Source organism: Narcine bancroftii, chromosome 3 (assembly GCF_036971445.1).
Source record: "Narcine bancroftii isolate sNarBan1 chromosome 3, sNarBan1.hap1, whole genome shotgun sequence".
NCBI classification, from domain to species: Eukaryota; Metazoa; Chordata; class Chondrichthyes; order Torpediniformes; family Narcinidae; genus Narcine; species Narcine bancroftii.
The window spans coordinates 132240706-132265937 of record NC_091471.1 but is presented as its reverse complement, the minus strand read 5'-3'; the positions used below and the strand labels follow the sequence as shown (position 1 = coordinate 132265937).

The window sequence follows — 25232 nt, the reverse complement described above, 5'->3', positions numbered from 1 at the left end:
ATTTGACACACATAGTCTTTTTGTTACAATGCCAATAGTGAGGAGATGGAGCACGGCATAGACTTGATTGTGGATGTGCCCTTTGTTTCACAGTTAAGTAATTTATTGCTCTGTGATTTCACTGTTAACATAACCTGAACTTGGATGCATGGACTGAACACAAATCCAACACCTTCATCTCAAGGATGTGATGTGTCAATTAAAGTAAGGCATTAAATATCCACAGCCTTTCATAGGGAAATTAGAATATGTCATTGCATCATTTTTCTCAGGTACCCGCCAAAACAATAAATGCAGTGCTGCCGCTGGTGCAGACCTGGGAGAGTGGAGACACAGCACTACTCTGCAATCCTACTGCCTGGCTTTAAACTGCCTGTTAAATGAGCTGTGCTTTTTAAAAAGAAAACCTTGAAAACTCGTAAATTACGGCGCTTGTGCTGTGCAGTGTGCCACGAGGCATTACAAATTCTGAGGGAGCAGTGGACCAGAGCAGGGCACCATAAATGGGAAGAACCCCCCCTATTGACATGGAGAGGATCGGAGATGACCCTACAGGATGGAGATCAGGGCAGTGGACCAACGAGGGGCTCAGCGTTTGAAGGACCCACACGGACTGTGGGCAGACAGATAATGGCTTCGGAACTGTGATTTGAGAGACTGTTGAAGGCAAGAAAGGCTCCCGAAGGGCCTTGGGCACTGAAAGCTTTCTGATCGTATCAGCTCGGTTTGCTGATGTTTTGAACTGCAGAGGTGTGGGAGCACTGGAGGCGTATCCTTGTACACTTACTGTCTCTCAAGAGATACTCTTTTGCTTCTCTTTCTCCTGTTGTTAAGGGTGCTGGGTAATGATCATGGCAATTCTTTATTTGCCCTTTGGCAGACAAAAATTAAAGGATATCACGAATATTATATTTTTAATGCATTTTCACGTGACTATAAAGGGATCCTTTGAACATTTAATTATGAGACTGTTTATAAAAGACAATACTATTCAAGGACTGGAGTGGTTTGAGTAATTCCCCTGACAATTAAGCTTCTTATTATTTCATAAATGCAATTTCATTATGGGATTGTGTATTTTAATTTTTTTAATGCATACAAGACATGATTTAATTGGTTTGCTTCATGAAATTTGCTGGTTCCAAGTGAGAAATGAGCATTACTCTTGGCACTGAAGCAGAAGAGCGAGGCTGGAAAGTGAGGGTGCACCCGATTGAAGTCTGTTGTATAGGATTTGTTGCCAACATAATTGTCAATGCAATTTTGACAATTGGTCAATGTACTTTTTTTTAAAATTCTGGATTTTAGGGCTGTATTTGAGCCCGATAATTGATTTAAGTGCAGACTACTTTTGAGTTTTGAGGTATTAAGCTGCATTTTAAACCTTTTTATCTTATACAATATATACACTATGTTTTCGTCTAATCCAAAATTCCCAAATTTACTTTTTACTGCATTACTTTGTGCAAAGTATGTGTCAAAGATAGACTTACAAATTTTATGAATTTTTAGCTGACAGGGAAAACGTTCACAACACTTATTATTATAATTTACTTTGTTTCAATATCTGGCTTTAAAATAACTAAGCTGGGATTCAAGTGATTGATTTGCATTCAAAATATTTAATTTATAATTTTATGAACATTTTGATCTTTTAAACAGTCACACAATACCTTTAGTTCGTTAAAATAAAACAAATATGTCAGTATAAAATGGGTAACCATAAATACCTTGACATGATTTAACTTTGCTAACAGTTTTTTTGGCAGGTTTCCCAGGAATGCTGGTTACTGGAGTTTGAAACAGCTTCTCCTCCATCTTGGCCTCTTTTACATATTGGCAAGATTTTCCCAGCAACACAATACTGTTCAGAACTTTAAGTGCAATCAACCTTGAAAGGGGTAGAACAAAGAATGTGCTTATAATAATAATAAAGGAAATCTGCAGCATTGAATTAATTGACAATAACAAAATAGTCCAAACTTTTCCAGAAATATGTCAATCAGGCAAGCTATTTGCAATCCACTGAGAAAATGTTACCAGATCCTACTAATCTGCATAATCTCTACAACACTGACTCACACAAATTTTAAACTGTAATGCTGAGAAATTGTTTTTGAATATAGACAGTCTTGAGTTACAGTAAAGCTCTCCCCTCCCCCACCGACTCCCAGAGTAACAGGCTATTTTTCTGTACGATGTCAGGAAACTCCACATCGGAAAAGAGTTATTTATCAATGACCTGTCACACTTACCAAATTAGATTGCTAGTGCACAATTAGTGACTCCAACTCCCTTCGAAACATGCTAACACTGTGTTATTAAATCATGCATTCAAGGATGTACTTTTCCATTCAATGTTATACTGGAGCTACAAACTTCAACCCTTCACTTCACACCAAACTGAGCTCTGGTGACAGTAAGTTTAAATCAATGATGATGGCTGTCAGGTTAGTTGAAAAAAATCATGAAAAGAATACAAAGCATTTCAACCAAGCATTACACTGAAACATTTTCCTCTAAAACAATGCCCTTGAAAGAAAAACTTGAAGACAGCAAAATAATTGGGTTCCAACATAAATAGCCAAAGACTTGAACCACATAAGATTTAAAAAAAAGGGTTAAAGGGGTGAAATAAGGAACACTAGACCATGGACAATGAATGGATCATCTGGAAGATTCGATGAAGTGAAAGAAAATTCACAGTTGCATTAATTAACAGCAACAGAATTAATATGGGGTGATTGAGGAGTAGGGCAAATTTAGTGGAGATTACAGAAATAAGAAGGAGCAAATGGAAAAAATTAAAATTTATAGAATTAAGAGGGAACAAGAAACAATGCAGGTAAATAAGAACTGTTGTGTATAAGCCCACCCTGCTGTACATCATGACACCCAAATTATGATGTCACCACCCCCCACCCCCCCCCCCCGGCCCACTTATATATGTCAGTAGTCTCAGCTGCACCATTTCATCGGATGCAAGGATCGAGATCGACAACGAGATAGACAACAGACTCGTCAAGGCAAATAGCGCCTTTGGAAGACTACACAAAAGAGTCTGGAAAAACAACCAACTGAAAAACCTCACAAAGATTAGCGTACACAGAGCCGTTGTCATACCCACACTCCTGTTCGGCTCCGAATCATGGGTCCTCTACCGGCATCACCTACGACTCCTAGAACGCTTCCACCAGCGTTGTCTCCGCTCCATCCTCAACATTCATTGGAGCGACTTCATTCCTAACATCGAAGTACTCGAGATGGCAGAGACTGACAGCATCGAATCCACGCTGCTGAAGATCCAACTGCGCTGGGTAGGTCACGTCTCCAAAATGGAGGACCATCGCCTTCCCAAGATCGTGTTATATGGCGAGCTCTCCACTGGCCACCGTGACAGAGGTGCACCAAAGAAGAGGTACAAGGACTGCCTAAAGAAATCTCTTGGTGCTTGCCACATTGACCACCGCCAGTGGGCTGATATCGCCTCTAACCGTGTATCTTGGTGCCTCACAGTTCGGCGGGCAGCAACCTCCTTTGAAGAAGACCGCAGAGCCCACCTCACTGACAAAAGACAAAGGAGGAAAAACCCAACACCCAACCCCAACCAACCAATTTTCCCTTGCAATCGCTGCAACCGTGTCTGCCTGTCCCGCATCGGACTTGTCAGCCACAAACGAGCCTGCAGCTGACGTGGACTTTACCCCTCCATAAATCTTCGTCCGCGAAGCCAAGCCAAAGAAAGAAAGATTAAAGAATGAGAAAAGCACTACATCTCCAAGTCATCATTGTGTAAGTGCATGCACGACAGTGGCGTCGAGGAATGAAACGAACCCTATGTGTGCTCCACGCACCAACCAGGGGAAGGAAGAAAAGTATAAAGGTGAAAGGTGACTACCCAATGAGCTCCAAGAGTTCCTAACAAAAAAAATCAAAGCGAAAGCATGCTAAGATGGCGGAGGGAAAGTGCGGACAGTTCAACGAAGCAGATGAAAGTTGGAAACTACTGGAAGATATGTCCCAACTCTCCTCCAGCAGCGCCGTGTGCCATCTTGGACTGTGTCACTTCCAGCGCTACTAATTACGTAGAACGGTTTAACCACTGCTGTGTAGCCCATAATATTATTGAAGCCCCAGTAAACCAAAAAAGTGCCCTATTCCTCAGTATAATGGGCAGCAAAACATTTGATCTCCTTAAAACTTTACTGTCCCTGGAAGACCCAGGGATGAAGGCAAACACCAAGTTATGCACAATACCGGGAATTACTTAAGCCCCAGACCACCATTATGGCAGAAAGGCAACGATTCAATAAAAGGAGGCAAATACTTGGGGAGGTAGTAAGTGAATATCTGGCAGCATTGTGTAAACTGTCCAAGCACTGTCACTTCAAGCAGTTTCTAACCCAAGCACTTCGAGACAGGGGTTGACAGATTGCCAGGCAAAGCAGAAATTACTGGCAATGTACAACGAAGTAACTCTCAAAATCGCTTATAGAACTGCCTGCAGCTCAGAAATGGCAGACAAAAATTTGGATATGGGCCAACAAGACCTTCCGGTCAAGAAGTTTTCTTCCCAACAGTACTTCTGTTGCGGAAATACAACCATCGCCCAGAAAACAGTTTCTTCAAAAATTCCAAATGCCACCGTTGCAACAAAAAAAAGGACACATTAACATGAGATGTCCTATTAAATAAACAGTAAAAAGCAGAACTCGAAATTATGGTAACCACCCAGCCAAGGTCAAATCACTAACAGAGAGAGAAAGGGGGAGAGGAGAAGTCCTAGCAATGAGCATAGCAACAGCTCTGAAGATGACAACAGCTGCAGTCTTGCACATCCGATTGATAAATGAGAAAAGCACAGCACTTTATGTTCATCTGAAAATAAACAATGAACCTCTGAAAATGGAACTTGATACAGGAGCTGCAGTGTCTCTAATGCCATTACATTTAAAATAACACTTGCTACCATACCTTTCGGTGAAAACAACTGAAGTAATACTGAGATCTGTTATGGGAGACAAAATCAAAGTGTTTGGAAAATGTAAAGTCAAGTTACAATACAAGCAACAACAACCAAAAACACTATCCTTCTACATCATAGATACCCAGGGACCAGTCCTTTTCGGAAGAAACTGAAAAGAATGTAAACCACGAAGACAATCCTCAGCCAGAACTCAACCAGATTCTCAACGACCACACCGTGGTTTTTCAACAAGGGCTGGAAAAGATAAAAGGGGTTCAAGCCAAACTGCAATTAAAAGAGAATGTGGAACCAAAGTTCATCAAATCCAGAACAGCTCCATTTGCAATGAAAGGAAAAATTGAAGCTGAGTTAAACAGATTAAAAGATGAAGATAAAATAGAACCAATAGAATACCGTAATTGGGCAGCGCCCTTTGTACCTGTATGGAAAGCAAACGGTGAGATTCACATTTGCGGCTATTACAAAGTCTCCATCAACCAAGCTCTAAAAGTACCAGAAGACCCCATGCCCAAAGCAGAAGAACTATTCCAAGCACTAAATGGATGGCAAAAGTTCACAAAACTAGATTTGTCACAGGCATACCAACAAGTAGAGTTGGACAAAGATTAAAAAGAAATTACTATCAATCCCCACTTGGCACTGTTCCCCTGTACACAAAGGCCACACAGAATCTCAGCAGCACCTGTAATTTTTCAAATTACATTGGACAAATTACTACACGGAATAGCAGTGGGATGTTACCTTGATATTATCAACACGGGCCGAGATGACAAGGAACACCTACAAAACCTTGAAAAGGTCCTAAACAGATTACAACAGGTCAACGTATGATTACGTACTCAGTATTTAAGTAGTTTTATTGTTATTTGCCATTTATTACCAAAAGGACAAATATTGTCTGTACTGTCACATTTAAACACTGACTGCTTCATCATCTGGTGAATTGTAAATGGTGCAGAAAATAATGAAATAATTTAAGCTCCTTCTCACATCTGATCTTTTGATGAAACAGCTAATCAATTGCATCAATCTCTGACCAACACAATTCTTCAGCAGTATTTTGGCTGATATACTGATTTTCTGTGACCACAGCTGTTTTCTTGGGACTCGATACATCCCTAGTTTTTTTTTTCTGTTCCCACCATCATGACTCTCCTACATCGTGGAAATCAACCCTTTTGTCCATATTTGGACTTGGGTTATCATAATGAGTCTGGAGCGCTACATGAACTATTCTGGAAAGAGGAGCAAACTACATTTCATTGACCCTTTCCAGAGAGAAAGCAAGTAAACTATTTTGCTATGATTGCAAGCTTCCTTTGGTGTCATTGTACATCTCTTGCACTTCACTCTCAGAATTTAATGTCATGAAAAGGTCACAAAATTCTTTGTTTTGCAGCATAATTGTGCATCTCGTCATCTGATTGTACAACTACAGCCTGACAAAACGGAGTTCTCCAGTCCTTGATGCAAAACATGCAGACATACTAACCAGACCTAACACCAATACAAACCAACAATACATATGCAGGACAAAGATTTCACATTTACAAATATAGTACAAATCCGATTATCCAAAATGGTCCTGTCATTTAAAAACAAAAGCCCAGTAGCAACAGTAAATCACTTGCAACAGTATTTAAACAACAACAAACAAGGCTTTTAAAGCATTAAAATGTTTTAATTCTCATCCCCAAAAAATTCTGGCCACTGCCAATCACTAACACCTCCCCCTCTGAGGCCTTGTTTGTGCCGGGACCTCAAGGGTCCCATTCCTGCCCGGGAACTTGAGGTCCACTCCTGCTTCCACCAGGAGCCCAAGGTCCCTGGTCAGTTTGGTTTCTAAAAAATTTCGGATAAATGAGAATTTCGGATATCTTCGTTTATCCAAAATTTAAATTTATTTTCAGATGAGGATTTTTGATAATTCGATTTATGTAAATATTGTTTATGAATATGAGAGTCTTAGATGGTTAGTGTGAGCAGTTCCTTTGGTTGTTCAGCAATCTCACTACCCGTGGGAGGAAGATGTTCCTCAGCTTTGTGGTGCTGGCTCTGACACTCCTGTCTCTTTTTTCCAATGGGAGCAGCTGAAAGATGCTGTGTGCAGGGTAGAAGGGGTCCTCAATGATTTCATACACCCTCTTTAAACAATGATGCCATTAGATTACATCAATGGGGGAGGGGAGGGAACAGAGGGAGACTCCAGTGATTCTCTCTGCCACGCTTATGGTCCTACGGATTGACCTCTGATCCACTTCTCTGCAGCAACCATATCACACACACTGTGTGATAGTGCAAAAAAACAGAAAAACAAAGTATGGCAGTGTCCATGGTTCACTGTTCATTTAGAAATCTGATGACAGAGGGGAAGAAGCTGTCCTTGTGCTGCTGAGTGCTTGTCTTCAGGTTCCTGTACCTTTTTCTCCCCCGATGGTAGCAGAGTGAAGAGGGCCTGGCCTGAATGGTGATGGTCCTTGAGGAAAGAGACTGCCTAACCAAAAGGCATTTCATGCCCTCAGCATCGGGATGAAGAGTGACCTTCTCTAGTAAATCTTATGGTTCACTGATCAATGCCCAAGAAGCAGCCATAAAGCCTTTATTCTGCAACAGTCTGCTGTGCTACTTGCAATTACGACTAATAGGCAATAAATGTGATCCATTGTTGGCATGGCTAATTTCTACAATATGCTAATTTCATTACTGGCATTACTCCAAGATCCATGTTGGGATCGCAACTATTCACTGAATTTTAAAAAAAGATAATTGTTTAGAAAGTGACACTTCAAATTTGCTTACAGCTAAGATAAATAAATTACAAAGTGATATTAACAAAGTCTTCCAAATTGTTCTTCATATTGTTCTTGCTGAATCAGAATGTGGGCATGCTTCAGCCATGGATACAAGGCCACTTGTACATGGTGTGCCACTACATGGAGATCCATCCTCTATCCTGTCCTCTAATTACACACCTTAGCTGTCTGTACAAAATAACACATTGTGATTACTCCTTACATTACCTGCAACTTGTAGATCTTAAGAGAGTTGATAGGTGGAATATGTGGAATTTTTAGCAAGTATGATAACATCATTTTAAAAAATCTATTTCAGCCTCACCTTGGACAATGATCTCAGAATCATAAGGACTTAAAGGGCGATGCTTAATCCTTAACTATAAGTAGATATTGGTCATCTTGCAGAAGCAGAATACAAGTTAATCAACAACCTGGAGAACTGGGTGGATGCTGCACTATTGGAATTAAGTAGACATAAAAGCTATTGGCCTTGCACTCAACAAGAGCAGATTAATTATATGATCACTTAAATGATTTGTTGGTGATTAAATTGTGGCCTTTAAATTATAGAGTTTTAAAATGATTTATTCCTGCTATCAGTGATTTTTCTTTTGTTTCACACCATGCTGTGGAAACAAATATTCTTTTCACAGAATTTAATATAGTAGCAGCAAAAATTATCCTCGATATTCTCATAGAATTTCTTGAGTTGTGTTTCTTATTGAGGTAACATGACAATTTGTACTCATGAACCACAAAAAGCAAAAAAGCACAAAAAATGTAGCGGATTACTTCCAGATAGAGACTTTTTACAATAAAACATTAATAAACATGAAAACTTATTACCTGTGAATGATGCAATTGACATGCATTAGAATTGCATTTAAATGCCTCTGAAACTAAGCCATTCAGCTCATCTTACTCATACTGACCAAGATACCCATGAAAGCTAATCCCACTTGCCTGTGGTTGGCCTGTATCCCTCTACACTTTTCCTATTCAATCCTTTCCTATTCAAATGGTTTTAAACATTGCAATTTTATCTATCTACCATCCTGTGTATGAAAAACCATAGATCATTAGACATAGAATCAGAAATAGGCTATTCAGCCCATTGAGTCTGCCCCACCATTCAATCATGAGCTGATCCATTTTCCCACTCAACCATTCTCCTCATAACCTTAGATGCCCTGGGTAATCAAAAATCTATCAATCTCTCCCTTAAATACATGCAATGACTTGGCTTCCACAACCACTAGTGGCAACAAATTCCACAAATTTACCACCACTCGCAAAAGAAATTCCTCCGCATCTGTGTTCAAAGTGGATGACATTCAGTCCGGGTCATTCCTTCTCGTCTCTGGGAAATGACCTTTCTACATCTACTCTGTCCATGCCTCTCAATATTCGAAATGAGATCCCCCCTCATTCTCCTGGTGGAGATGACCCAACAGGATGATGACCGCAGCGGACCAGTGAGGTACTCTGTGGCTGAAGAATAAATACATAGGTGGTGGGTTGGTGGCAACTCGAGCCAAGGACCCATGCAGGCTGCGGGCGACATGTGGTCAATTTCAATGAGTATAGCCCAAGAACTGTCAAATGATGACCCTTTCATTCCCGGAATCATCCTCTGAACCCTCTCCAATGTCAAAAATCTGGCCCTCAGATTTCAAATGCTTCAGATTAAGGAATATGAGTATGTTAGTTCTCAAAATCTGCAGAAATGTTCTTACTCTTATGCAGTGTATTTTCTAGAAACATTTTTTTCTGACATTAGTTTTTAATTTGAAAAGATCAGAAATGCTCTAGGAAACTGAGGTACTTAAAAAATCAGTTTCTATTCTATGATAGTGTGTTTTGTGTTCTACATGGCATGGCAGTGGTGTTTGAAGGGAGGTTATCTGTTGGGAACTATTCAAGAAGGTTTCACCAAATGATACATGATGTTATATGCATGCAATGTGACTACATAAATAACTTACCTCCAACCAACAGTTGAGAAGCCCACGCAGGATTGGGAGAAGTTCCTAACCTGGCTTTCATGCCTTCTCCCCCATTGTTAACAGCCACATATTTTTTTGCGTAGTCCCTGATACACAGACTAATCCCTCATATTTCTCCCTGCAGTCTTTCAGGTGTCCTATTAAATTCTAAAATATCTTAGATATTCTGAGATGATTGGAAACATTCGGGGAAAGGGGAGTGAAACATATTCACTCTACACTAATCAAGTATTTGATTACTTTACTAAGAGACATTATTCTTTTTTTCTCTGTAACATCCCACAGTGAATTTCAAGCTCCTGCACGTCAGTGAATTCCATCTGGAGTCCAAAGGAAGAGTGTATTTATAGATATGTCAAATGCAATTTGTCAATAAGTTCATGTCTTCCATGTTTGGCTGAGTCTTTGTTCCAAACTTGTTTCCATTTACTGATTAAATGCAGACAGTTAGATGCAGAATTACTGGCATTTAGAAACTGTATATGACCTAATAAATAAGTCATAAAAAGTAATCAACTTTTTTTTGTTATGAATTAACATTTTACAAATATATATCCAATTATAAAATGATTGTATACAGCACCATATGATTTTAAATTATTCAGAATCTACAACAATATAATTCATTGAAGATCAGAATATTTCCACCAGACCATCAATTTTAATTCCTATCAAAACAAATCTGAACATTTCATTTTAGCATTGGTTTCTTACCCAAGGTAAAACACTAATAGGCTGACAATAGCCAAGGCTCCTTGAATTTTTGTGGAACTTGTGATAACTCTGGATAGCTGCATGCAAAAAAGAAAGAGATTGTAAATAATTGTTTAAGAAATTAGCAAACCATATACATTTCAAATTTAAACAAGTGATAGAATAATTGATGTACCCATTTCACATATCTCAAATGTTTTATATTTGACATTAGAGCACTATTAAACTGTTTAGTCTTGCAAAAGTTGCCATAGTAAGTTTAATCACACACCATGAGTAACAACGAAGATAACAGAAGATTGCTTAGGTAGAAAAAAATGAAACTATTTTACATCAAGTGTTTGGTTTAAAAGAAAGTGTAAGAATAGGAGGAAATAATAATGACAAATAAGAAATTAATATCTTAATATTTTGAAGTGTTTTCCTCCAAAGTAAAACTAATGAAGCATTCCCTATTCTCATACTTTATGTTTTACAATATATATTCTATCCAAATACAATATCATCAATCACTCTTGAATAGAAACAATGTGTTCAATGGTAATTGAAGTATGTCTTCAAATGTGTTCAGTACATAAACAAATGAAGGCTGGAATGGTGAATTGAACAGAACACATAATTACTCAAGATTAAGTTGCTGAAATTTTTAATGCATTAGGGCAACTGTTGTTTTTGGTGTAGCGGTTAGTGCAATGCCTTTACAGAGCCAGCAATCAGGACCAGACTTGGGATTGAATCCCACGCTGTGTATAAGGAGTTTGTATGTTCTCCCCATGTTTGCGTGGGTTTTCTCTGGGGGATCCAGTTTCCTCCCACCGTTCAAATCTAGGTTAACGGGGTGAAAATTGGGCAGCACGGACTCGTGGGCTGAACTGGTCTGTTACCATGCCGCAAGTCTAAGTTAAATTTAAAAAATAAATTCCAGGGATAAGTAACAAAAAAAAGTCCTCTGCACCACAAAAAAATGTTCCTCTGTCTGTATCCTTAAAAAGCACTATTTCCAGAATCACAACAATCTTTATCCTACTTTTCACATCTTGTGCATAGGAGGAAAGGGAACCGATTACTAAACTGCAGAAATACACAATTCCTCAGCCCCCTGATAATCAAAAACATTTGAAATGTTCAAATGGATTCATGTACTTTAAAAAACATTATAATTTTAACATTTACTTAAAATAATCAAATTAATTATGTGAATTAAATTTAATGATAAATGAATAAAAGGCAAAAAATGCTTGCTGAAAGCCAAAGGTAAAGAAGATGACAGTGAGAATGGTTCTGGATTACTGTATTGAAGTCCCGCTGCTTTAAACTACAACAGAGGTTCTCAACATTTTTCTTTCCACTCACATACCACTTTAAGTAATCCCTATGCCAGAAGTGCTCTGTGATTAGTATGGGATTGCTTAAAGTGGTATGTGAGCAGAAAGGGAAGATTAAGAATCACTGCTCTAGATTCAATTGTTACTGAAATATTTTGCTTGAGAAAAATTGTCCTTGGCCTATTTCCTTTGGAGTTATGAACCTGTGCACATGAGTCAATTAGGTACGATTAAAGCAGTGATTTTCAAACTTTTTCTTTCTACCCACATACCACCTTAAGCAATCCCTTACTAATCACAGAGTACCTATGGCAGAAGGAATACGTAAAGTATGTGAATGGAAAGAAAAAGGTTGAGAACCACTAAGTTACAACATCCCTGGTTCCACGAAAAATCTTTACACCATACCATCGGGCACCAGCTCCACCCTGTTTGCACATTAATTATCCTGGCATTTACATAAGTAATAATAAAACCAGCAGCCTCTTCGGCCATGATTTTGTGATACTGACATCAGCTTCTGGATTTTAGCTTGCTTTCATATTAGCTCAATTTGCTCAGGAATGTTTAAAAATATCAACACAATCAAATGTTAGGATTTTACCCCTCACTGTCCCAGATAACCATTATCCTTTATCAATAGCAAGCAGATGAAATCATTATTTACAATCATAGCACTCTGGGACCCTTGCACCATCTTACCAACCATTTCTCAGAATTTGAGTTGTATAGCATAGAACCTATCAGATGTCCATGCTGACTATTGTACCCCATTGTACATGTCACAATCAAGTGACAATACTTCAAAATATTTGATTGGATGCAAAACACTAAGTTTCTGCTGCTGTGAAAGATACTCTTTCTTGTATACTTTGTTTAAGATTTCCCTGGAACTATGTAATTATTCCACAATGAAGGTGCCACTTGATTTCCTTCTCGTGCAAATCTGAGCAAAGTCCTTCAATTCCATTGCCCTTCTCTGCCACAGCTCAACTGATGAACATCTGTTGTCTACTCCATATCAATTTCTTATCCATTCCTGAGATGAAGGTTAAATCTTTATCATATTTATCTTAACTATATACTTTCACAGAGCTTACCACTTCATCTGTGAAACATAGTCAGCTATGGCCTGGGGATGTATGGCTGCCATAGGTACTGGCGCACTCATCTTCATTGATGATGTAATTATGGCAAAATGAACTCTGAGGTGTGTAGAAACATTTGATCTGCTCAAGTTAGAGCAAATGTCTCCAAACTCATTGGACAGTGCTTCATCCTACAGCAAGACAATGATCCCAAACATACTGCTAAAGCAACAAAGGAGTTTTTCAAAGCTAAAAACTTCAAAATTCTTGAATGGCCAAGTCAGTCACCTGATCTAAAGCCAATTTAGCACACCTTGCATATGCTGAAGAGAAAAGCCCCCAAAACAAGCAGGAGCTGAAGATGGCTGCAGTAGATGTTTGGCAGAGCATCTCTAGAGAAGATACTCAGCACCTGGTGATGTCTATGAATCACAGACACCATTCTAATGACCCAAATATTATGTTGCCCTGAAGTGAGGGGACCATGTATAAAAAGTGCTGTCATTTCTACATGGTCAAACCAAAATGTATACAAATAACCTCGAATAAAATCTGGAATGTGAATTTTAAATCACATGTGAATTATTTGATTACAAATTTAAAACTGTTGATCACAGGGGCAAATGAAGGGAAAAAAGTGTCATTGTCCCAAACTCCTCTCTCTGCCCCTTCCTCCTTCTTTTCCTCCCTCCCTCCCATCTTTTTATTCAAGTGCATGTGTGGTTTTGCTCATTCCTTGACAAAAGGCTCAGGCCCGAAATGTTGGTTGCCATTTACCTCCAATAGATGCTGTGACCTGCTGAGTTTATCCAGCACTTTTGTGTATTGCTCAAAGATCTTTTGCTAACCTGACTTGGTACAAAACACCAAGGTCCCTGAGAATCAAGATCTATGCTAAAAATCACTGATCATATAGTGAAAGTGACATCAATGAAGGAGAATATTAAGAAATTCACCATCACCTTCAGTGAGCTCATTGAGGAAAAGTGTATTTGAAGACTAAAACCCAAACCCAATACCCAGTTCAGATTCTATTTACTGTCATGAAATAAAACAGAAATGTATTACATGACATTGCCTTTAGCCTGCCATAAGGAAGTCAAAGGTTTGCCATTAACATTGCCCAGCAAACCTTACAGTCAAGAGAAAAAGCAAAAGAGAGTCCTCCCCAAAGTCATCGAGTGTCCATGGATTTGCCTCCAGTACTCCTGCAGCTGCACAACTTCAATTCAAACCATCAGCAACCTGAGCCCAAGTCTAAATCTCTGACACAATGAATAACCCTTCAATGCCCAGGGCCCTTTGGGAGCCCACCTTGCCCTCAGTATTTCCTCAAATCCTGGTTCCAATAGTGGATCCTCATGAGCTTTTCTCCAGCAGCCCACAGCCTGGTGTGAGTCCTTTGACCTCAAGTTGCCAGCAGCCTGAATGGGTTCCTCATCCACAAGTTACCAACACCTCGGCACCCTCGTGTCCTTCAGCTACAGAGTCGTTCATTGGTCCATCATCCCAGTCACCATCCTCAGGGTCATATCCTCTGCTTCTCATTCTCAACAGAGACTGTTCTCCCTATTCTCCTTGTTACTGCTCCCCTGGAGTCTGCAACTTTTCAATGCCGTTGCCAAGCACAGATGTCATCATCTTGGGCATACATCCCGTGGTTGCAGAATTTTAAATAAAACACCATTGGCTCCTTTAACAGGTCATTTAAAGCCTGCACACTACAGAGTTGTTTGCAGCAGGAGTGGATGGTAGGACCTCGTGGCGGAGTGCTGTGTCTCCGTTCATTGCTCTCCCCGGGTCTACACCAGCACTGCCATTACTGCAGCTCCAACAGAGTCACCATTTTTTTCCCCCATGGCCCAGCTCATATCCTACTAACCAACAGATTGCATCATGCATCAGAGACACAGCAACCAACAGCAGGAATCCTGGAGCAATGGGAAAGTACCACCAACACCATCTTTATGAAATTCTTCAAATCTATTGTTAGAATGAACAAACCAACATCTCAGAGTTTTCTCTCAAGTCAACATACTGTTCATGAAGCTTTCTGTAAAAATTGTAACATCCCCTCTGTCTTGTAGGAATCCTTGGCCTATGACTGCTCAAAATGGAGAAAATGCGCCAAGAACAGCACTGAACACCACATCCTTCTCTGGTGGAAGCATGCAGAGAACAAGCACAAACATCTGAACTAGAAGATATTCCAAAACTTTCCCAGACATCCCAACAAGCACGTGTGGCAGAATCTGCAGATTCCAGACACGACTCACCAGCTACCTCAGAGACAACTGAATTTGAGTGGAAACAAGTTAACTTTGACCCTGATGGACTGTCCAAGAGTTCTGTAGAAAGTCTTGAGCTAGGTTTATGCATAAATTATCATTGTTTCTGCAGTCAGTATCAACTGTAACTTAAGTTTGTGCAGCAACATTATTTGTTGTTTGCAGGACTAAAAGTCAAGAAATATTCTTTAGATATTTTATTACTACTACATTTTACAAATCAGAAGAGATTAATAGATTAATAGTTGATAACTTTGCAGCTTCTTTCATTTGTATGTATACAATACTACAGTAAAACCCATGTGATCCGGAATTCAAGCAACCCGCAGCCTCAAATAAATGGCAAAAAAAAGAGGAAAATAAATAGGTTAAAAAAAATACTTAAGTTTAAAATTGGTGCACCTCGCCATTATTCACCAAATACACAACATACAATCCCACGCAATTGGAAAATTCACTTACCAATATCCACAGGTGCCGGATACCAGGGGTTTTACTGTATTTACATACAGTATTTCAATATTTATTACAGCTAGAGAGCTTGCACTTACATTGCTTGTATTACAAGTTTTGGTTTATTTTTTATTCAAATAACTTGTCACTCACATACATTTTTTTTAATAAAAAAAGCAAATCCAACAGACACAATATCGACAGTTTATCCTTCTGAATTTCAACTAATATAAAGCAAATAATGTTTGTAACAACATTTATTTAGCCCATCAAAACTACTGCACTATTTTGCTTGAGCAATCCAAATTATTTCAACTATCATGTTTTCCCTCAAAATACCCATTCTTCCAATTCTGATTCTAATAAGAAAATCCTTAAAAGTCATGGTCTCAGCCACATGCTCGGTAGGCAGGGCAGGATAAAAGACAAAAGGGAATTGAGGCGAGAGACAGAAGGGGAATAATGAGATATTGAGTAATTGATTAGACCAAGATGGCTTTTATTTTAAAAAAGCTGAAATGGCGGGGGCGGGGGGGGGGGGGGGGTGGGAGGGTGGTGTTGATACGTGAACATTACCTTTGCTGTCAAATAATGGGATGGCAGCCATGAATGAAATTCTTGACATTAAATTTCCCTCTTCATAACAATCTGCCATATTTCTAATTCCTTTTAAGATCCAAATATTAAAAAGTCAGTTATTCAGTTATTTATAGAAAATCGTACAAGACTATTTTGAATCAAAGGCATTTTAATTAACCAAAAATTCCTCATTCCCATTCGTTATTTACTTTATTCCATATATTAATCAGATGCTTCAACAGTGGTGCATCCCTGACTCCAGATATTAATCTCAGTTTAAATGTAAAATCTTCTGGCATCTTCTATCCTATCTTATCCATCGCTATTTTAATCCATGCTGGTTTCTCTCCCTCTCTGAAAAAAGAGACATTTAATTTGTATAGCTTTATAATAATTTTTAAAATGTGGAAGTTGCAGACCTCCTAATTCATATTTCCATGTAAATTTTTTTTAATGAAACTCTCGACATCTTGCCCTTTCAATTCCTGAAAAAGCTTCTGAAGAGATTTAGGCAATGTTTGAAAAAGATACTGCACTCTTGGAAATATATTCATTTTTATACAATTAACTCTTCCCAATAATGCTATTGGTAATTCCATCCATTTTTAAAAATCTTCATCAACTTTCTTAAGTAAAGGGTATAGTTCAATTTTATATGATAAAATTTAATTATCTACTTGGATCCCTATTTTATTCAATTCATTGGCCATTTAAATTGGGAATCTCTTTTACATTGAGTATATTCACCTCCAGTGAGGGGCATAATCTAACTTTTGTCCCAATTTACTTTGTATCTAGATGCTGTTCTAAATTCTTTTAACCTAACATCTTTCTTCTTTCTTTTCTTCTTTGGCTTGGCTTCGCGGATGAAGATTTATGGAGGGGTAATGTCCATGTCAGCTGCAGGCTTGTTTGTGGCTGACAAGTCCGATGCGGGATAGGCAGACATAGCTGCAGCGGTTGCAAGGGAAAATTGGTTGGTTGGAGTTGGGTGTTGGGGTTTTCCTCCTTTGTCTTTTGTCAGTGAGGTGGGCTCTGTGGTCTTCTTCCAAGGAGGTTGCTGCCCGCCGAACTGTAAGGCGCCAAGATGTAATTTACACAATGAACTTTCTGGTTCCATCAAATACATTATTATATCACCTGCAAATAAATTTTTCTTATACTTCTCACTACCAACTCCAAAACCTTTAATATCAGAATCAGACTGAATCAATTCTACTAATGGTTCTATTGCTAATATTCTGAGTTCCCATTTTAGTAAAATGGGATGATCACTGTAAGGGTTAGTATAGACAGGAGGGACTGAATCATCACAATCAACATGCAACATTTCACCCAAGCACAACGTAAGTCACAGCCCAGCGATAATTCGATACGTTGAAAGAACTGAGGGAAGGCTTGTCACAGTTTGTTCCAGAATTCAATACAAAGAAAAGCAATTCTGGCTGCTGAAGAAAAAGCAGTTCGTGTGCACAGCCATTTTTGAGGAATTCAGAGCAAAGCATGTTCTGTGAATGACTGGACCTTTTTGGTAGATTGAGCTGTGCCAGGAGGGTCTTTTTGGGAAGCAAAATGGAGGTCATTGGAGAGACTGCTTTATTTTAAAATTACTTTATTCTGCCTAATGGAAATGAACTTGGAATAATGGTGAACATTCGCGGGAGGGGGGTGGGGGGGGGACTGGAGACTCTTCACATTACTTGGAGAGACTGGTGCCAGGGTCTTGGAAGCTTTGTGGAGGTTGCCCACTTCTCATCAGATCAACATTAATTCTGGGCGTCAAATTTCAAAGGCCTATGCTGGAGATAATGGACATCCTTGCCTGCTAGATCTAGTTAAATGACCTAGGAGGGGAGGCAGGCCCCTCCAGCCTGGGTAAGAAACCTGCATAGAAGGCCACTCGATATAAAACCTACGACCCAAGGACATCGCTGCCACGTCCCAGCTTGCTTGGCCACGGCACACGAACCATGGGTGTAAAGGGTGGGGCCAGTACTGCGCACACTGCACTCCACCTAAAAGCTCCTTCGCGCAGGCCCGAGGACATGTCCACGTCCTCCCCCTCCACGTCTTCCCCCTCAAAAGATGCTCACAAACTCAAGCTAGCATGCTGGAACATCAGAACCATGCTAGACAAGGCTGACAGCCACCGACCTGAACGTCGGTCTGCCCTCATTGCACATGAACTCCTCAGACTTGACATCGACATAGCCGCTCTCAGTGAAGTCCGCCTTGCAGATGTAGGCAGCCTCCAAGAACGCGGCGCGGGCTACACACTCTACTGGTCTGGCAAGCCTATGGATGAACGACGCCTATCTGGTGTAGGCTTCATGGTCAAGAACTCCATTGCCTCCAAACTCGAAAACCTCCCGACAGGCCACTCGGACCGGATCATGTCCATGTGACTCCCCAAAAAACAAGCGTCGCATCACCCTCATCAGTGTCTATGCTCCAACCCTCCAGGTGGAACCAGCAGAAAAGGACAAGTTCTACACTGACTTGCACAACCTCATTCAACGCACACCTACAGCCGACAAGGTTGTCATCCTTGGCGACTTCAACGCTCGCGTCGGCAAAGACTCAGAAACCTGGCCAGGAATCCTGGGCAAGCATGGTGTCGGCAAGTGCAACGACAATGGGTGCCTCCTGTTGGAGCTCTGCGCAGAACAGCAGCTTGTCATTACAAACACCCTTTTTCAGCAGAGGGACAGCCTGAAGACTACCTGGATGCATCCCCGATCCAAACACTGGCACCTCCTGGACCATGTCCTGGTGCGAGAAAGAGTCAAATGAGATGTGCTCCACACCAGGGTCATGCCCAGTGCGGAATGCCACACTGACCACCGGCTGGTTCGCTGCAAGCTCAACCTTCACTTCAAGCCAAAGCCCAGGAACAGTAAAGCCCCCAGAAAGAGGTTCAATGTTGGAAACCTGCAGTCAGACAAAGTGAGAGGAAACTTCCAGGTAAACCTCAAAGCAAAGCTCGAGGATGCAATCCGCCTCACGGACTCGTCCCCTGAAACCCTCTGGGATCAGCTGAAGACTACCATACTGCAATCCACTGAAGAGGTACTGGGCTTCTCCTCCAGGAAAAACAAGGACTGGTTCGACGAAAACAGCCAGGAAATCCAGGAGCTGCTGGCAAAAAAGCGAGCTGCACACCAGGCTCACCTTACAAAGCCGTCCTGGCCAGAGAAGAAACAAGCCTTCCGTCGCGCATGCAGCCATCTTCAGCGCAAACTCCGGGAGATCCAAAATGAGTGGTGGACTAGCCTCGCCAAACGAACCCAGCTCAGCGCGGACATTGGCGAATTCGGGTGTTTTTACGAGGCTTTAAAGGCTGTGTACGGCCCCTCACCCCAAGTCCAAAGCCCGCTGCGCAGTTCAGACGGCAAAGTCCTCCTCAGCGACAAGATCTCCATCTTCAACCGATGGTCAGAACACTTCCAATCTCTTTTCAGTGCCAACCGCTCAGTCCAAGATTCTGCCCTGCTCCAGCTCCCTCAACAGCTCCTAAGGCTAGAGCTGGATGAAGTCCTCACCCGGGAAGAGACATATAAGGCAATTGAACAACTGAAAAGTGCAAAACAGCAGGTATGGATGGAATCCCCCCAGAGGTCTGGAAGGCTGACGGCAAAACTCTGCATGTCAAACTGCATGAGTTTTTCAAGCTTTGTTGGGACCAAGGAAAACTGCCTCAGGACCTTCGTGATGCCATCATCATCACCCTGTACAAAAACAAAGGCGAGAAATCAGACTGCTCAAACTACAGGGGAATCACGCTACTCTCCATTGCAGGCAAAATCTTTGCTAGGATTCTCCTAAATAGAATAATACCTAGTGTCACCGAGAATGTTCTCCCAGAATCACAGTGCGGCTTTCGCACAAACAGAGGAACTACTGACATGGTCTTTGCCCTCAGACAGCTCCAAGAAAAGTGCAGAGAACAAAACAAAGGACTCTACATCACCTTTGTTGACCTCACCAAAGCCTTCGACACCGTGAGCAGGAAAGGGGTTTGGCAAATACTAGAGCGCATCGGATGCCCCCCAAAGTTCCTCAACATGGTTATCCAACTGCACGAAAACCAACAAGGTTGGGTCAGATACAGCAATGAGCTCTCTGAACCCTTCTCCATTAACAATGGCGTGAAGCAAGGCTGCGTTCTCGCACCAACCCTCTTTTCAATCTTCTTCAGCATGATACTGAACCAAGCCATGAAAGACCTCAACAATGAAGACGCTGTTTACATCCGGTACCGCACGGATGGCAGTCTCTTCAATCTGAGGCGCCTGCAAGCTCACATCAAGACACAAGAGCAACTTGTCCGTGAACTACTCTTTGCAGATGATGCCACTTTAGTTGCCCATTCAGAGCCAGCTCTTCAGCGCTTGACGTCCTGTTTTGCGGTAACTGTCAAAATGTTTGGCCTGGAAGTCGGCCTGAAGAAAACTGAGGTCCTCCATCAGCCAGCTCCCCACCATGACTACCAGCCCCCCCACATCTCCATCGGGCACACAAAACTCAAAACGGTCAACCAGTTTACCTGCCTCGGCTGCACCATTTCATCGGATGCAAGGATCGACAACGAGATAGACAACAGACTCGCCAAGGCAAATAGCGCCTTTGGAAGACTACACAAAAGAGTCTGGAAAAACAACCAACTGAAAAACCTCACAAAGATAAGCGTATACAGAGCCGCTGTCATACCCACACTCCTGTTCGGCTCCGAATCATGGGTCCTCTACCGGCATCACCTACGGCTCCTAGAACGCTTCCACCAGCGTTGTCTCCGCTCCATCCTCAACATTCATTGGAGCGACTTCATCCCTAACATTGAAGTACTCGAGATGGCAGAGGCCGACAGCATCGAATCCACGCTGCTGAAGATCCAACTGCGCTGGGTAGGTCACGTCTCCAAAATGGAGGACCATCGCCTTCCCAAGATCGTGTTATATGGCGAGCTTTCCACTGGCCACCGTGACAGAGGTGCACCAAAGAAGAGGTACAAGGACTACCTAAAGAAATCTCTTGGTGCCTGCCACATTGACCACCGCCAGTGGGCTGATATCGCCTCAAACCGTGCATCTTGGCGCCTCACAGTTCGGCGGGCAGCAACCTCCTTTGAAGAAGACCGCAGAGCCCACCTCACTGACAAAAGACAAAGGAGGAAAAACCCAACACCCAACTCCAACCAACCAATTTTCCCCTGCAACCGCTGCAACCGTGTCTGTCTGTCCCGCATCGGACTTGTCAGCCACAAACGAGCCTGCAGCTGACGTGGACATTTACCCCCTCCATAAATCTTCGTCCGCGAAGCCAAGCCAAAGAAGAAAGAAGACAACTTTAGCTTTTGATCCATTATATTAAACTTTAATCCAATTTGCAAATATTGGTCCCAATCCAAATTTATCAAATTTTTAAAAAGTCCCATTCTAATCGGTCAAATAATTTTTTGGCATCTAAGGCCACTGCTACACTTAACTCTCCTCTCTTTTGTGCCAAATGTATTATACTCAATAATCTAATCACATTATTTGCTAATTTTCTCTTTTTTAAACAAAATATATTTATTAATTTCAGAAAATATTTTGCCAACCTATTTGCTAATAACTTTGCTATTATTTTATAATCTGTATTTAACAATGAAATTGGTCTATATGATGCTGGTTTTAAAGGTTCTCTTTTTTTGGTATTAGTTATTACTGTCATATTAAAAGATTCCAGAAAGGTACGCACTTCAGCTGCCTGTCCAAGTACTTTCATAAATGGAGGCATTAATAAATCCTTAAACTCTTTGTAAAACTCGAGTGGGAAACCATCTTCTCCTGGCCACTTATTACTTTGTAATGAGTTGAGTTCTTCCCTAATCTCCACTAAGGTTAAAGGGCTAGCCAATTCTCTCTGCTCTTCCAAATGTAATTTAGGTAAATTTATTTGTGACAAAAAAAAATCTGTTTTCATCATTTAAAGATTCTGATTGATATAATTTTGTGTAAAATTACTTAAAATTTTCATTAATTTCTTGAAGTTTATAAGTAATTAAATTAAAATCACTTTTAGTACCAATAATCATTGTTTTTAACTGCCATGCAAAAACACCCAATTCATTGTATCTCTGTTTAGTTCTTATTATTGCTTTTTCTGTTCTATGTTTGTAAAGTATTATACTGAAGCTTTTTATTAAGAAGTGGACTTCATTTATCCTCATTTACCTGTTGCTGAAGTCTTTTTCTAAATTTGTTATCTCCGTCTCTAATTATTCTACTTATTTCATATAATTATTCTTAATTTTAGAAGTATAACATTATTTAACGTCATATTTATCCCATTATAAACTCATTATTTATCCCATAAATTAAATTTATTAGTAACCAAACTGGAATTAGTCTCATAGAAATTCCTTATCTGTCTTCTAATGAATTCACAAAAATCTTTTCTTTTTAATAACATAGAATTGAACCTCCACCTGTAAACTGATTCTTCTCTGTCCAACATTGTTATTGTCAACAACAAAGGAAAATTATCTGATAAAATTCTCACCTTATAATTTTGTTGAATTCTACCTTGAAGTTGTGCAGGTATTAAAAATAATTCAATCCTAGAGTAAGAATGATGCCTATATGAATAAAAAGAGTAATCTCTTTCTCTTGGATCAATTTTTCTCAATGCATCTATTAAGTTTAAAATCATTCATTATCAACAATGTAACTTTGGAAGCTTTTGTCCTCGTTATTGATTTTGTAGATCTAAAACTGGATCTAAACAAAAATTGAAATTTCCACCTATTAATATATTTTCATGTTCATTTGCTAAATTTATAAATTTTTCTTGTATAAAATTTTCATTGTCTATATTCAGTGCATATATATTCATATGTGTCCAATATTCTCGAAAATAAATTGACAATATACCTTATCTCCTGCAGGATCAGTAACTACATTTTATATTTTAACAGGTAGATTCTTATTTATTAAACTCACTACTCCCCTTGGTTTCGATTCAAATGAAGAAGCCACAACATACCCTACCCATACCCAAACTTTTTTTTAGTTCTGGTGTTCTTCTTCAATTAAATGAGTTTCTTGCAAAAAAGCTATGTCAACTTTCATTTTCTTGGTATGTGCCAAAATCCTCTTCCTTTTCATCAGATTATTAAGCCTGTTAATATTAAATTTAAAATATTCAATACTTTACCCATTGATATCTTTTAAAATCAATTGCAAACCATATTTCCCTTTCATCTCTTTTCTCTTAACTTCTTGGTATTTCAAATCTTTTTAAACTCTTATGCTAAGGCATAGTTGTCTTTATCAAACTAGGTTTAAAAAAAATAAAAAATAAAATAAAAATAAAAACAACAAAAAAAAACCATTAATATTGTTCAAATAATACACTACCCCCTTCTATTTCACGGGTTATGACCCAAGCCACAAAAACACACGATTCGATAGATGCCAGTCCATTTCCCTCCAGTCCCCACCCCACCAAATGTTCACCATTATTCCAAGTTCATTTCCATTAGGCAGAATAAAGTAATTTTAATTCACTTTTTATAAATAAAGAAGCATTTCAGACTCCTTCTTGCTGTACCACCTCTGCCTCTTTATGTATCTGCTTCTTTACATATAGTCAGTAAAATATCCACATATTCTTGTGCACGTCCAGGATCTATTTTTAAAAAAACTTGTTCGCTCCTCCTTGCACAAAGATCTTGAGAGTCACAGGGTGGCATAGAATAAATTTATATCTTTCTTCCACAAGGTATTCTTAACAGGATTGAATTCTTTGCTTTTCTTCACTAATTTAAACCTAACATCAGAATAAAATAAAATCTTATTCCCATTATATTTCATTGGGCTCTTTCTCTCTTTAGTTTGCTTTGCTGCAAACTCTATAACCTGATAAAGAAGAAACTTTCTCAATATAGACCGTGGTTTTTGATCCAGTAACAGCTGCAGCCTTAAAACCCTATGCGCTCTTTCTATTTCAATGATACCTTGAAACTCATTCTGTCAAAGAACTTCAGTGATCTTGAGAAAAAGATTATATTGTCCCCTTCTTCACCTTCTTTAAGACCAACAATTTTGATATTGTTTCTTCTACTGAAATTCTCTAATAAATCCAGTTTCTCACACAATTGTTTATTCACAGCAGCAATTGCATCAGTTGAATTCTCCATTTTATCCATTCTATCCTGAACCATTTCTACACCAAATTTCACATTTTTAACTCTTCCATATCTTCAAATCTTTTTTGTTTCTATGCACTAATCATAATATTTCTTAGTTTTTTTAAACTCAACTTTTTAAACGCCTAATCTCACTTGTTTCAGCTCCTTCATTAATATTAGTGCTTTTGTACTTAACCCCTGTGCTTTTATTTGCCTTTTAAATTTGCTACTGTGGTGGCGCACTCGCTCAGGGCGAACCGGCCCTGCTTGTAACGCCATGTGGCGGGGCAGCCCTGGGAAGATGGTGCCATCAGGGTGTTTCTTCCTCAAACCTCCCGTGCGGCGCGCGCCCCAGGCAGCGTGGTGACGTCATCATGCATGTAGTGACCGAACCCATGCTGCCCTTAAAGGGGCATGCACCAGATTCAAATAAAACAGTCGTTAATGACCCTCGACGTGGTGGGTCATTGCTCACACTCCCACACTACCTCTTTAGGAGTAGTCATTTCTTTCTCTCCTTGATTCTCCTCTCCTTCAGCACTGGCTTGCAATTCAGTCACATATTCTTCTTCTGTAGGCTGCGCTTCAAACAGGCTGCCTTCTCCAACGACTCCTTCATATTCTTTTGATCTGCGCATGTGTGTCATCTTGCGCTTGCACAGTGACGCTTCTTCTTCCTCTTCGACGTGCCTCCATAACTGCAGCTCATTGAACAACGGTCTTAAACAGTTTCTGACACTTTGTGCCACGTGACAGTGTGAATAGAAATAGAATGAGGTGGAGGATTAACACGTGGCTGAAGGGGTGGAGTAAGGGGCAGGGTT

General features: G+C 40.0%; 1 protein-coding gene across 5 annotated transcripts in view; it reads right to left on the bottom strand.

Moving 5' to 3' along the window:
• LOC138757563 (transmembrane anterior posterior transformation protein 1-like) overlaps positions 1-25232 on the bottom strand; it is a 142958-nt gene that overhangs the window by 4812 nt on the left and 112914 nt on the right. For all 5 annotated transcript variants that reach the window (XM_069925121.1, XM_069925124.1, XM_069925122.1 and 2 more), the window contains 2 exons: positions 10503-10579; positions 1731-1891 (listed from right to left, as the gene is read on the bottom strand). In XM_069925121.1, the coding sequence (XP_069781222.1) occupies positions 1731-1891; positions 10503-10579 (238 nt within the window). The remainder of the gene's footprint in view (positions 1-1730; positions 1892-10502; positions 10580-25232) is intronic.